Raw genomic sequence first — 14989 nt, forward strand, 5'->3', positions numbered from 1 at the left:
CATGTTTCCCAAACTGGGACTTGGGTTTCTGAAACCTCAGGATGAGCTAACAGTTTCTTTCTATTGTACTGATTTACATGGGGATTTGGAAACAAGAGAAGATAAGTAATTTAACTGTTAAAAGATTTCAGATACTTTTATTCTAACCTAACAATACCATGTTATATAGTGTGATATAAAATTTAAATGATTTGTCTAAGATAAAATATGAATCTTCAAGAAATTTTGAACTTGCAGTCAGTTTAGTTCAGTCGCTCAGTCCTGTCCGACTCTTTGCCACCCCATGGGCTGCAGCATGCCAGGCTTTCCTGTCCATAGCCAACTCCCGGAGCTTACTCAAACTCATGTCCATCATGTCATGTCGGTGATGCCATCCAACCAACTCATCTGCTGTCTCCTTCTCTTCCGATCTTCAATCTTTCCAACATCAGGGTCTTTTCAAATGAGTCAATTCTTTGCATCAGGTGGCAGAAGTATTGGAGTTTCAGCTTCAGCATCAGTCCTTCCAATGAATATTAAGTACTGATTTCCTTTAGGATTAACTGGTTGGATCTTTTTGCAGTCCAAAGGACTCTCAAGAGTCTTCTCCAACGTCACAGTCCAAAAGCATCAATTCTTTGTCATTCAGGTTTCTTTATAGTCCAACTCTCACATCCATACATGACTTCTAGAAAAACCATAGCTTTGACTAGGCAGTCCTTTGTCAGCCAAGTAATGTCTCTGCTTTATAATATACTGTCTAGGTTGGTCATAGCTTTTCTTCCAAGGAGCAAGTGTCTTTTAATTTCATGGCTGCAGTCACCATCTGAGTGTTTTTGGAGCCCCAAAAAATAAAGTGATTGGACCAGATACCATGACCTTTGTTTTCTGAATGTTGAGCTTTAAGCCAACTTTTTCACTCTCCTCTTTCACTTTCATAAAGAGGCTCTTTAGTTCCTCTTCACTTTCTGCCATAAGGGTGGTGTCATCTGCATATCTGAGGTTATTGATATTTCTCCCGGCAATCTTGATTCCAGCTTATGCTTATTCCAGCCCAGTGTTTCTCATGATGTGCTCTGCATATAAGTTAAATAAGCAGTGTGACAGTATACAGCCTTGACATACTCCTTTCCCAATTTGGAACCAGTCTGTTGTTCCATGTTCAGTTCTAACTGTTGCTTCTTGACCTGCATACAGATTTCTCAGGCGGCAGGTAAGGGGGTTTAGTATTCCTATCTCTTGAAGAATTTTCCAGTTTGTTGTGATCCACACAGTCAAAAGCTTTGGCTTAGTCAATAAAGCAAAAGTAGATGTTTTTCTAGAACTCTCTTGCTTTTTTGATGATCCAGCAGATGTTGGCAATTTGGTCTCTGGTTCCTTTGCCTTTTCTAAATCCAGCTTGAACATCTGGAAGTTCACGGTTCATGCACTGTTGAAGCCTGGCTTGGAGAATTTTGATCATTACTTTGCTAGCGTGTGAGATGAGTGCCATTGTGAGGTAGTTTGAACATTATTTGGCATTGCCTTTCCTTGGGATTGGAATGAAAACTGACCTTTTCCAGTCCTGTGGCCACTGCTGAATTTTCCAGATTTGCTGGCATATTGAGTGCAGCACTTTAACAGCATCATCTTTTAGAATTTGAAATAGCTCAACTGAAATTCCATCACCTCCACTAGCCTTGTTCATAGTGATGCTTCCTAAAGCTCACTTGACTTCACATTCCAGGATGTCTGGCTCTAGGTGAGTGATCACACTATTGTGATTATCTGGGTCATAAAGATCTTTTTTGTATAGTTCTTCAGTGTATTTTTGCCACCTCTTCTTAATATCTTCTGCTTCTGTTAAGTCCATACTATTTCTGTCCTTTATTGAGCCTATCTTTGCATGAAATGTTTCCTTGGTAGCTCTAATTTTCTTGAAGAGATCTCTAGTCTTTCCCATTCTATTGTTTTCCTCTATTTCTTTGCATTGATTGCTGAGGAAGGCTTTCTTATCTCTCCTTGCTATTCTTTGGAACTCGGCATTCAAATGGATATATTGCCTTTCCTCCTTTGCCTTTCACTTCCCTTCTTTACTCATCTATTTGTAAGGCCTAGTCAGACAACCATTTTGCTTTTTTGCATTTCTTTTTCTTGGGGATGGTCTTGATTACTCCCTCCTGTACAGTGTCATGAACCTCCGTCCACAGTTCATCAGGCACTCTGTCTATCAGATCTAATCCCTTGAATCTATTTCTCACTTCCACTGTATAATCTTAAGGGATTTGATTTAGGTTATACCTGAATGGTCTAGTGGCTTTCCCTACTTCAATTTAAGTCTGAATCTGACTATAAGGAGTTCATGATCTGAGCCACAGTCAGCTCCCAGTCTTGTTTTGCTGACTGCATAGAGCTTCTCCCTCTTTGGCTGCAAAGAATATAATCAATCTGATTTTGGTATTGACCACCTGGCGATGTCCACGGGTAGAGTCTTGTGTTGTTGGAAGAGGGTGTTTGCTATGACCAGTGTGTTCTCTTGGCAAAACTCTGTTAGCCTTTGACCTGCTTTGTTTTTTACTTCAAGGCCAAATTTGCCTGTTACTTCAGGCAGCTCTTGACTTCCTACTTTTCTGTTCTATTCCTCTATAATGAAGAGGACATCGTTTTTGGGTATTAGTTCTAGAAGGTTTTGTAGGTCTTCATAGAACTGCTCAGGCTTCCTTTGTGGCTCAGCTGATAAAGAATCTGCCTGCAATGTGGGAGACCTGAGTTCAATCCCTGGGTTGGGAAGATCCCCTAGAGAAGGAAAAGGCTACCCACTCTAGTATTCTGGCCTGGAGAATTCCATGGACTGTATAGTCCATAGGGTCACAAACAGTTGGACATGACTGAGCGGCTTTCACTCACTCATAGAACCGCTCGACTTCCGCTTTTTCAGCATTACTGGTCGGGGCATAGCCTTGGATTACTGTGATACTGAATGGTTTGCCTTGGAAACGAACAGAGATCATTCTGTCGTTTTTGAGGTTAGATCCAAGTACTGCATTTTAGACTCTTTTGTTGACTATGATGGCTACTCCATTTCTTCTTAGCACCACCATAGATTGATCATCCTCTGCCCTGCTCCCTGGAGGCAAATTTTTCATTTTGGCATAGTGGCTGATTCAGTAAACTTTTATACACCAGTAAAATTGGTCACAGCTTTTAACAATTAAAGAATTCTTAGAAAAGTAAAAGTATAAAGTTGAATATTGCCTTACATCGTTTGTATGGGTAAAGTCTAAGTACCACTATAAGTGTGTTTGTTGAAAATCTTGGGATCTACCTGGGAGGAAAGAAGAGAGAGGGGTTGGGAGCAGAGATATCAGGCCTATGACTGAAACATAACTGTGATTTATATGTGCTGGCATAGCTTTGTCCTCTACCATACCTTAGTTCTCGGGGTTATCCTTCAAAACAGGGAAGAAATGCATTTTTATTACTGGATGATTTAACCAGTGGCCAAGATTATGACTTATAACCTTGGATTTTAAGACTGTCTATGGGCATAATTTGAGCCTGAAATTTAATAGATTCCCTCTCTGGTCCTAAAAGAAGAGGTCAGTAAGGGAAGACTTCTTTTATCTAGTTGTGGTTTATAAAACAGTTTCTGAGAATGGCATTGCAGTGCCACTTACTTAGTCGAAATTACTTCTCAATATCTATCAATACAACTACCCTAAGGAAAAGACGCTTTTTATTTTGAGTCTCTGATGAGCATTAAAAGAAATGTGCAAAAATAAAACTCCCAATATTCTTTCTTTTAAAAAATACTCTTTCCCCTTCTTAAAATTTCATTTTTTTCTGTGAATAAAAATGAGAAATGAAAGTTAATGTATATAATCATGCATTTCTTGAATGGGTTATGCTTTGAATTTTTCTTACCTGATTATTATACTGTTTTGATAAAAAATATTAAGAGGAAAATGAATGAAAGGTGGATCAGTCAGTTGTAGGGCACTAATTTTTTTTTAAATTTTTATTGGTGTATAGTTGCTTTACAATGTTGTGTTATTTTCTGCTGTATAGCAAAGTGAAACAGATATATATGTGTATATATCCCTTCTTGTTTTTAAATCTCCCTCCCATCCAGGTCACCAAAGAGCAGAGTAGAATTCCCTGTGCTATACAGTAAGTTCTCATTAGTTACCTGTTTCTACATTTCTGCTTCTTTTTGTGGATTCTGCCATGAGAATGTGCCCTGACTAGCTTGCAGGAGAGGTATATGAGAAGGTCAGTGAAGGACCAATGAAGGAGAGTTTTCTCAGGGATACTATCAAGATGAACTAACCACAACTGATCAGTTCGCTGACAGCTGGAGCATGAGTGAGCCTAGCTGAGATCAGCCAACCCATTTTGGTTGAAAGGAAGGAATAAGTGGCTGTTGTCCTCAGCCACTAAGTTTGGGATGGTTTGCAATGCAGCAATAGCAGATTGATATAGGATCATTTGTCCCAGACTTCCCATTTCAGAGATGAGAAAACTGAGACTGGGGATTTACATTTCACCCAGCTTTATGAAGCTACTAGATTTTAGAGTTTTATGAAGCCCCAGATTTTAGAGTTGAGAATTCTAGTGATCATTTATGTAAAAGCCCAAACACCTAATTATTGACAAACTACTTAAATATTACTAGATGATTCCAGATAACAGAACAATAAAAAATGCTGCTTGGAATTGTTTTGATTAGTATTATCTTTAAGGTTAAAGAGTTTGTTTTGGCTAAGCTGTAGTCTTGCAGAAATATTCATTCACACGAAGTCATTCTGTTGTGCAATGGAAAAGATTCATTTAGTGTGCTGAATTAGTAGCTGCTTTTGATACTTGAGGGAATAGGCCTGTGAAGTGCCTTGCAGCTGTCCTCTAGAGATTGGACTAGTTTCCAATTGATTTCAAGTTGCAATTCAAATTATTGTCTTTTGTATATAACAACAACATTGTTTTAATTCTTGACCTTGCAAAAAATATTGAAAATAAAATTTTTGACTTTGGAACTGGAAGAAATGTTGCTGTAGAATATATGTAAGTGTAACACCATGTGGGTCAGGGAAGTTGTTTTCAATTGTAAGTCAGGCTTTTGGATCTAAAATACAGGGCTTTTTACTAAATTACACCTATCCATGGCATTGCATTCATACTGAGAAGTGTACATTCAGAAAACTAAGAGCTTGATATTTAACATGATTTCCTTTTGTTAAGCATATGTCTTTTTTTTAATCTTTATCTAGTAGGTTATTAATTATGTCAATTATTTTTTCTTTTTGGTCTCCGACGTAAGAGATGATTATGTGCATGCTCAATTGTTCAGTCGTGTCCAAATCTTTGTGACCTTTGGACTGTAGCCCACTAGGTTCCTCTGTCCATGGGATTTTTCAGGCAAAAATGCTGGAGTTGGTTGCCATTTTCCTCCTCCAGGGGGTCTTCCCAACCCAGAGATCAAACGCAAGTTTCCTGTGTCTAATGCATTGCAGGCAGATTCTTTACCCACTGAGCCATTGGGAAAGCCCTTAAAGCTGATTAATAGTCTTTAAATGAATTTTTCTTTCTTCTAATGCTTTAAGGACCAGCTTTTCAAAATATATAGCACTGGAATTAATTCACTCTGATTTTCATTAGTTTACATTTTTGCCAATGTCATTAGTTGGCAACAATAAATCTATATTCATGTTCTGAAATAAGTTTATTTCTCTAGTCTTCCTCTCTACAAGCTTAGGGTATTATTTTATGCCTGTGACAAAGTTCAAAGTATTTAAAGGAAAAATATGTAAAGTAAATAGTTTGGGGATGAAGAGATCTACCTTAAAATTTAAAGAGCAATGTGTTTCTGTCACCAGAATTCAGAATAGGCCATATTAATATTATTGTAATTATTTAAAACATTTATTGTAAAGATCCTTGTGAATGCATTGGGCCCATCCAGATAATCTGTGTAATTTCTGCATCTCAAAAATTTTAACTTAATCTGCAAAATCTTCTTTGCATGTAAGGCAACATTCACGGGTTCTGGGAATTAGGATATAAACATCATTGGAGACATGTTACCTAGTATATCCTTCGATTTAGGGGTTTGTGTGTTATTATAGCATGCCATAGTGTATAGCTGAGCGCCAAAGAATTGATGCTTTTGAACTGTGGTGTTGAAGAAGACTCTTGAGAGTCCTTTGAACTGCAAGGAGATCCAACCAGTCCATCTTAAAGGAAATCAGTCCTGAATATTCATTGGAAGGACTGATGCTGAAGCTGGATCTCCAATACTTTGGTCACCTGATGTGAAGAACCGACATTGGAAAAGACCCTGATGCTGGGAAAGATTGAAGATGGGAGCAGAAGGGGACGACAGAGGATGAGATGGTTGGATGGCATCACCAATGTGATGGACATGGGTTTGAGAAGGCTCCGGGAGTTGATGATGGACAGGGAGGCCTGTTGTGCTGCAGTCCATGGGAACACAAAGAGTTGGACACGACTGAGCAACTGAACTGAACTAAATAGTGTATACTGAGTAATATATTCATAGAAGCCACTGGAAACTAATAACAGAACTTCATTGCACATTAGCTACAGAGGTATGAGTATGCTTAAATCGGTTGTTTAGTAGATTCAGATAGTCTCACGTTTCCTTTATCTTTATAAGGTTACAAATTACAGAACTCGCTTATGAAAGATATGCACAAAATATACAAAACTGGTAATTATGTATCATTTTCATGTTTTTGGTTTCTAGGCTTTCCAGACAAAGTAAACACCAAATAATACAAGCTTTACTCCTATTTGGGTATTTTTATATTACACACTACTTATTGTATAACTGCATCTGAAGGAATTATAACAGATATTATGTAAATTTTCTGAAATGAGTGAGAATGTATATCTAAAGCATATTTAATTATATCAATAACTACATTTTATTTATTGGGTTGTTTTCTTATGTGGCCCAAAAGACCTTTTAATCTGTAAATAATATCTTATGCTTAGCTACCATTATGTAATTACTTTCAGGTGGAATCTTATGATGTGGAAGCAGTCAAGAAAAAAACAACTTTTTTATGAGGCAATTATATTCAAGATATGAGCAGATCAAGTCAGATGATTATGGTACAAATAGAAAGACTGCAAATGAAATTTTGTGGGCTCAGACATTATTGTTTCATATAAGAGAGGAAGCTAATGAGTGTAGGGCCTGCCCTAATTTTTTATTATTTCCACTCCAGTAAATCATAAATTCAACCATTCATTTATTAATTGATTCATCCATTTATTTTAACATATCTTCAAGACCCACTAGGGTGATAATGTAGTTCATTTATAAATATATAGGCTTTGGTGACAGATTGACATCTAAGTTTTAATCTCAGTTTAACTACTTACCAACTGCATCCAGTTGGGTAAACATGCCCTCTCTGATCTTTATTTTTGTGACTTATAAGTATAATAATAATGTCTACATCTGAGGACAAAATCACTCCAAAATCACTGTAGATGGTGACTACAGCCATGAAATTTAAAAGACACTTGCTCCTTGGAAGAAAAACTATGACAAATCTGGAGAGCATATTAAAAAGCAGAGATATCACTTTGCTGGCAAAGGTTCATATGGTCAAAGCTATGATTTTTCTAGTAGTCATATATGGATGTGAGAGTTGGGCCATAAAGAAGGCTGAGTGCCAAAGAATTGATGCTTTTAAGTTGTGGTTCTGAAGAAGACTCATAAAAATCCCTTGGACTGCAAGGAAATCAAACCAGCCAATCCTAAAGGAAATCAACCCTGAATATTCATTGGAAGGACTGTTGCTTAAACTGAAGTTCCAATACTTTGGCTACCTGTGCAAAGAGCCAACTCAATGGAAAAAACTCTGATGCTGGGGAAGACAGAAAGCAATAGGGGAAGGGGTGGCAGAGGATGAGATGTTAGATAGCATCACCAACTCAATGGACATGAATTTGAGCAAACTCCAGGAGATAGTGGAGGACAGAGGAGCCTGGTGTGCTGCAGTCCATGGGGTCACAGACTTGGACACAACAACTGAACAAGAACAACACCACCTAAAGATCCTGTGAAATTTAGAGATGATATGCACCAAAAGCTTTATAAATTATGAGCATTCAACAGATAATAACAGAAACTGTGATTGTTGTCTACCAGAAATCAAGATTCAAAGATGAAAACCACATAACTCCTAGGTAAAAACAACTAAGGAGAAACAAATAACCACAAAGCACTTAGAGGTATGAGCAAGCTCTGGATTGGGAAGAAGAAAGAGGTTTAGTTTTGGGGGGGTGTCATAAAAGTGTCAACATGATAGGTGACATCTAAGAAGGTTCAGGAAAAGCGAATTAGCTGTCCAAGAAAGAAGATTATAGGAGCAGTATGTGTAGTGACAAATATGAAAGAGCAGGGAACATGCAGGAAACTTCAAGTAATTTGGTTTCTCTAAAGCACAAGGCTTTCCAAAACTCTCTCTCCTCCACCATTTTGCTTTTTTCAGGATTTATGTATAGCATCATTTGCCTAAGGATCTTCTAATATATATCACTCGGAAAAACTACCTACTCTTTCTCTCATGCTCTTTCTGTATCAATATATACCCCAACCTCATAGTTTCTACCACTTTTTCCAAAAACGGTTAAATTTATTTGTCTTTCTTCTCCACTAGGTTGTAGATTTTACAAGTTATTTGACCATGCCTTATTCATCATTATATTTAAAAGAATAAACATTAGGTAATTAGAACAAATATTTCTCAAATGAATGAAAAATGAATGATTGGGCAATGGCAGGAGACTAGAAGAAGTATGAAATTTGCTAAGTACTAGTTTGCTAAGCTAAGCATTTTGTACTTTTTCCTATGGGTAGTGGAGAGGCATGCTCAGGAAGGAGAATGAATTGAAGAGCTTCAAAAAATGAATTTTAGGGTATCATAATTGCCCAAGACAAGAGCTAAGGGTGAATGGCGGAGATTGAGGGGAAGAGACATATTCAAGACATATTTATGATTTAGAATAGACATACCTATGGAGTTATTTGGCAATGGACATAATTTAAATTCCTGGCAGATGATAATTTTTTGATAAATGGTTCATATTGAACATGCTGAGTTTGAAATGTCTATGCGGTTCCTGTCAAGAAGCAGTTGTAAGTATTTCATAGGAAGTCAGGAGAGTGGCTAGCATTGGAGAGAAATGTTTAGCAACATAGGTGAAATTTAAACTGTAAAGATGGTTGAGATCACCAAGGAAAGTACTCAAATTAAGAAGAGAAGGTAGTCAAGCAAAGGGTCATAAGCAACATCAACATTTAAGGGGCAAAAGGAGAAAACAAAGCCAGAGAAGCAGATTGGGAAGGAAAGGTCAGAAAGCGAAGAAAACTGGGAAGATTTTGTGTAACTGAAACTGAGTTTCAAGAAAGTGGGTGTCATTAAACAAAATAAAATAAAGAAAATCATATGACTTTTGAAGAGCAGCTCCTGAAATTAGCAACTAAGTTTGTGGTGGTCTTTTCTGCCGTATTTTTGGTAGTTATAAGAGAGAAGCCAGGTTCAGATGCTTGGATAGAGACATTCAGAGAAGGAGGATTCTTCATACAGACTCCTCTTTAAAGAATACTTTGACCTGAGGGATGAAGATAGGGTAGTCAGTAAAAGATCAGACAGGGCCAAATATGGATTATTTTAGTATGTGGGAGTGTGTGTGTGTGGGCTGAGCTGCTTCAGCTGTGTCTGACTCTGTGCAACCGTATGGACTACAGCCTGTGAGGCTCCTCTGTCCTTGGGATTCTCCAGGCAAGAATATTGGAGTGGGTTGCCATTCCCTTCTCCAGGAGATCTTTCTGACCCAGGGATGGAACCCACATCTCTTGCATTGGCAGGCAGGTTCTTTACTGCTGAGCTGCTAGGGAAGCCTTTTGATCATAATTATGACCTGAGAGAAAAAGCCTGTGTAAAACAAGTGATTGAAAATACAAGATAAATACAGGATTATTGATGAAGCAAGTGTTATAAGGCAATGAAGCAAGATAAGTAGAAAGAATTCTGACAGAACTTGAACTTCTCCATAAGCCTAAGGAGAAGGAAAGAGAATTGTACAGGTAACACTGGTTATGATGTGGTCATAAAAATGATGACTCTCTGTAACTGTTTAGGGCATTTATTTGGAGGTCATTTTCCCAGTAAACATCTACTGAGGATGTGCTATGACTAGCACTAGGATAGGTGTTTTCACATTTATACCTTTATTTAACCCGAAGATAGATCTTTGATCCCAAAGAGAGGCTTAACAGTGAGGCTGTAATGCAGATGTGGGCATAAACTTTTAGAGGAAAATATCTCAGAAGTTTTTCAAGTTGCACCTTCCAGCTGTATCTCTTGGTCTCTGGATAAGTTGGCAGGTCTTCGGACTTTAAGAAATGACACACCTAGAGTGGTATGTGCATGTGTAGATGTGGTAGTTGGGGAGGACTGTATGGCATGACCATATTTTGTGGCCTTTAGGTCACAGTAATTGCCTTTTCCTTAGGGTATGGATGCCTAACAAGTTCGCGTCATTGGGCTGGTTCTAGAAAGCCATTCATAATGGCAAAGAGCCTAAGAAAACATAGGCAAAATATAGACATATACTTGAAGATGATGACCAAAGTTTCTTACTCAAGTTTCTAATTCTTTTCAAGAGGTCATGGTCATATTTATGTGAGATTTAGTTTGAGCCTGAAATCAGAAAGTTCTAGTTTGCACCTAAAATTTCATTTTGTTCATGTTAGGACAATGAGAAACATTTGTGAACTTTCTCATTCTACTCTTTTTAAAGGAATTGAATACAAATTAATTAATAGATGAGAATCCTATTTCCTAAATAGTGTTTGGGCTAACATATTCTTATTTCAGTGTTTACTTTTCAATGGTCTATGTAAGATAAAGAATTGATTTTAGCTTCCTGAGCCTTACACTGCCATATTTATTTGTGTAATGGTTATTTTTTTAGGCTTGTTTTAATTCAGTGAAAGAGTGGTTTTTTTCTATTGACCTTTTTGCCTTTTCTATTTCTCCTCTGTTCTTTTGTCCCTTTCCCCCCTCTTAGTAGGCATCCTTATTTATTTACTATCTTTAGAACTTCTGAGCCCATTATTTTTGCAGAATTAAGTGTTTAATCACTGTATGTAATCCGCTTAATAAATGGCTAGACTTGGAGACTTATATGTCTAACTTAAAAGGGGAAAGTGAAGAGAAAAGGAAGAGAAGGGGAAAAGATTCCTATGGGAAGAACAACTGGGTTTCTTTAGGAAAGATAAATGGGTTTTTAGGAAAGATAAATGGGTTTTTAGGAAAACAAATGGGAGATAAGAAAGTTTGTGATGTTTGTTTATTCAGGTGTGAGTGGTCTTTTTCCTATTTTCTTCCTAGCCATAAAACTCTCCCCTCACCCCTGTAGAGGAGGGATTTATGATAAATGAATTCTTTGGGGAGAAATCTTTTTAGACAGAGAAGGGAAGTTCAGAAAAAGATTCTGCACATTGTTATAGTCTGGACCCCTTAATTCTCTGTTTGAAACTTCCCATAAGTTTCATAAATAAACAGCTGTCTGATTGCCCCTATTCTACTAAACCAGCTTTCCCATCCTGGACATAGGACTCTCAGTACAGTTAAACAGTTGTATCTCATTTTGGAAGGCAGTGGTTCAAGTGGGGGTGGGAAACCACTGAAATTAGGCCTTTAAATGGTGCAAACAGCACTTAATGAGAGATATTGCTATGGAAACAAAAGAAATATAAATATCAATGGTTAGAATAAACTATAAACCCAAGGATTTCTTTCATTTTTGTTTTCTGTTCAAAGTGTCTTTAGATGGTATAGTGAGGATGTAGTGACAGTTTTTGTAGTCATGGTTATTTCCTGGAGCAGCATATGGAAGATGCTGGTGTTATAGTAAAACTTATGCGTGATCTTCACTATTATGATGATGAATCTTTTGTAGTAAGTCATTCAGCTTCAGCTTTCACTGCTTTGGAAAAAGGGAGGTTTTAGTCCTCAGTGATGCCAAGTCAGGAGGGTAGGAGTCAAACTAGAAATATTAATTGTTGACAAAATATGCAAGACTGAAGGATCCACTTTAGAAAGAGGCAAAAACAGCGGAAAGAGTATAAATAGGACACTGGAATCTAATAACCCACAAGAATGCATTCTAGATTTTCACCAAAACACATTTTTTCTCTACAGTCACCCAATTTTGATAAAAAATCTGGTCAAAGTAAAATCACTTTGTTTACAAAATAAGACTAATCTCATTCCCAGATGGCACTAGTGGTGAAAAAAGTGAAAGTGAAGTCGGTCAGTCGTGTTTGACTCTTTGCTACCCCATGGACTGTAGCCTACCAGGTTCCACCGTCCATGGGATTTTCCAGGCAAGAGTACTGGAGTGGGTTGCCAAATCTGCTTGCTAATTCGGGAGATGTCAGAGACAGGGGTTTGATCTCTGGGTTGGGAAGATTCCTTGGAGTAGAGAATGGTAATCCCACTCCAGTATTCTTGCCTGGAAAATTCCATGGACAGAGGAGCCTGATAGGCTATAGTCCATGGGGAAGCAAAGAGTCAGACAATAACTGAGTACTCACTCACTCATTAAATTTGGCTTGGTCATTTGCATAAATGTGGCAAAAATGGAAACTGACTACAGAGACCTTTTAAAGTTTGTTCTACTGAAACTTTTAAAAAAACCTCCTGACTCTAGGAAGTCAAGCCAAGAACTCACCATCAGACTTCATTGGCAGTATCTGCAGATTTGGGTGAATTTGTCTCCCTTTTTTTTTTACATGTAAAAGGTCTTAGTTTATTCTCTCTTTCATGAAAAATCTGCACAATCACCACAGATACAGTCACTGCAGAATCTTTACTCCTTCTGTTGTCCAATCTCCAGCTCACTTTTTGCCAGCACCAACATTGGCCTTTGCAGTCCCCCTGACTTTATTCATTCTACTCTTGCGTTCCTTTCGCTGTTTTCTTGAGGTCTTTTTCTTCCCATACAGGCCATGTCTTGCAAGCCTATGTTTGGGCTCATTCTTCTTCGAGTAATCCAAGGAGTCGTAAATCATGCCGAAGCCAGTTGTCTTGCCGCCAAAATGGCAAGACATGGTGGGTTCTGAATGGGTTCTGAATCCAAATACAAAATCCAAATACAAAGATGACATCTGGTGTGGTCTTGTACATTTTGGCCAGTTTTCCCCAAATTTCTGTTTTAGGTACTGTTGCCTTTCCAGGGTGAAGAACATCAATGACCATTTGTTTCTGCTGAAGCAGTCGGTTGGTCATGAACTTTTTAGTCCGGATAGTTACTGGGTCATTCATGATGGTGGCTGATCTTCAAGCAGCCAGGGAGGAAAAGAATTTGTCTCTTTATGAGGTTCCCCAAGTAGTCTACATTTTCAGAGCCTGTTAGTAATTGACCATCCTAATTCATTAGTAAGGCTTGAAATCCTATGAATCAGATACAACACCAGTTTTTTTTTTTTTTTTAAAAGGGCAGTGCAAGCACTGGCTTTAAAAGTCAACCTAGTTTCTTAAGACTGTCTTGTTATAACTAATGTTATGCACATTGTTCTCAAATATGACATTCTTCTCAAAATCTTGGCAAATAACTAATGCTTTCAATTATTTCCTGCTACAGAGAGAAAATATTCTTATAGAATTTATGCACATAACTATATTGCCAAAGTTTCTGCATTCTGGAGGGATCAGGCAACAAGAAAAAGATAATTGCTTCATTTTTACTTACAAAGATATAATCTATTCAATTATTACATATAGCTTAAGAGAAAAGAGAAAGAGGTTCTTTATGTCAAGAAAGCAGAACATTAAAGAACCAGTAATATTCTTAGAAAAAGTCATAAAAGAAACCATAATCCTTCTTCATCAATTCTTTCAGTTCCACATAATTAATTCTTATTCTGTTTGATCTTGGGTTAGTGGTTTTATGAACTCATTAGCTTTTCCATTAGTTGTGGAAATTCTTACTTAATCCAGTGTATGATCTTAAAGTTATTTAAGCAATACCATTAGATGCTTGTACCTCAGAGTACCTGTCATAGTCCTTTTCTTGAGTCTCTGAGACAGTCCATTTTCAGGAAGATGAAGCACTTCAGCCAGGAGCTGATTATAAGATCTTCCAGAAAAGAATCAGAGTAAAACAGTAACTAGCTGTGAATCATCAAAGGCTTAAAATGACTGTGGTTAAAGATCTAATCAGAGTTTATTATAACATAATTGAAAAGAAAATTTAGATAATTTTTCACATACAACTTTTAAAAATTTTTTTATTTCATATTGGAGTATGAAGTGAAGTTGGTGCGACTCTTTACGATCCCATGGACTGTATTCCTACCAGGCTCCTTCATCCATGGAATTTTCCAGGCAAGAGTACTGGAGTGGGTTGCCATTTCCTTCTCGAGGGGATCTTCACAACCTGGGGATCGAACCCAGGTCTCTGGCATTGCAGGCAGACCCTTTACCCTCTGAGCCACCAGGGAAGCCTGCCCATCAGTTCAGTTCAGTCGCTCAGTCGTGTCTGACTCTTTGCAACCCCATGAATCACAGCATGCCAGGCCTCCCTGTCCATTGCCAACTCCCGGAGTTGACTCAAACTCATGTCCATTGAGTCAGTGATACCATCCAGCCAACTCATCCTCTGTCATCCCCTGCTCCTCCTGCCCCCAATCTCTCCCAGCATCAGGGTCTTTTCCAATTAGTCAGCTCTTTGCATCGGGTGGCCAAAGTATCGGAGTTTCAGCTTCAGCATCAGTCCTTCCAATGAACACCCAGGACTGATCTCCTTTAGGATGGACTGGTTGGATCTCCTTGCAGTCCAAGGGACTCTCAAGAGTCTTCTCCAACACCACAGTTCAAAAGCATCAATTTTTCAGCACTCAGCTTTCTTCACAGTCCAACTCTCACATCCGTACATGAGCGCTGGAAAAACCATTGCCTTGACCAGACGGACCTTTGTTAGCAAA

The 14989-nt window shown here is 38.0% G+C and overlaps 1 protein-coding gene across 1 annotated transcript; it reads right to left on the reverse strand.

The window, feature by feature from the left end:
• Positions 1-12784: 12784 nt before the first annotated feature.
• On the reverse strand, positions 12785-13328 carry LOC122687437 (40S ribosomal protein S24-like). The gene is made up of 2 exons (XM_043892941.1): positions 13153-13328; positions 12785-13115 (listed from the first exon to the last, which is right to left on the reverse strand). The coding sequence occupies exons 1-2, from the start codon at positions 13326-13328 to the stop codon at positions 12902-12904; spliced, it is 390 nt and encodes a 129-aa protein (XP_043748876.1). The 3' UTR covers positions 12785-12901.
• Between the last annotated feature and the right edge of the window lie 1661 nt (positions 13329-14989).

This window comes from Cervus elaphus, chromosome 31 (genome assembly GCF_910594005.1).
Source record: "Cervus elaphus chromosome 31, mCerEla1.1, whole genome shotgun sequence".
In the NCBI taxonomy this organism is placed as follows: domain Eukaryota; kingdom Metazoa; phylum Chordata; class Mammalia; order Artiodactyla; family Cervidae; genus Cervus; species Cervus elaphus.

Excerpts from the sequence above, each read along its gene's own strand:
- LOC122687437 (XM_043892941.1), bottom strand. The coding sequence starts at position 13,328 with ATGAATGACCCAGTAACTATCCGGACTAAAAAGTTCATGACCAACCGA. Across the intron at positions 13,116-13,152 it reads GATGTCATCTTTGTATTTGG|CATGTCTTGCCATTTTGGCG; the intron begins ATTTTGTATTTG and ends TTCAGAACCCAC.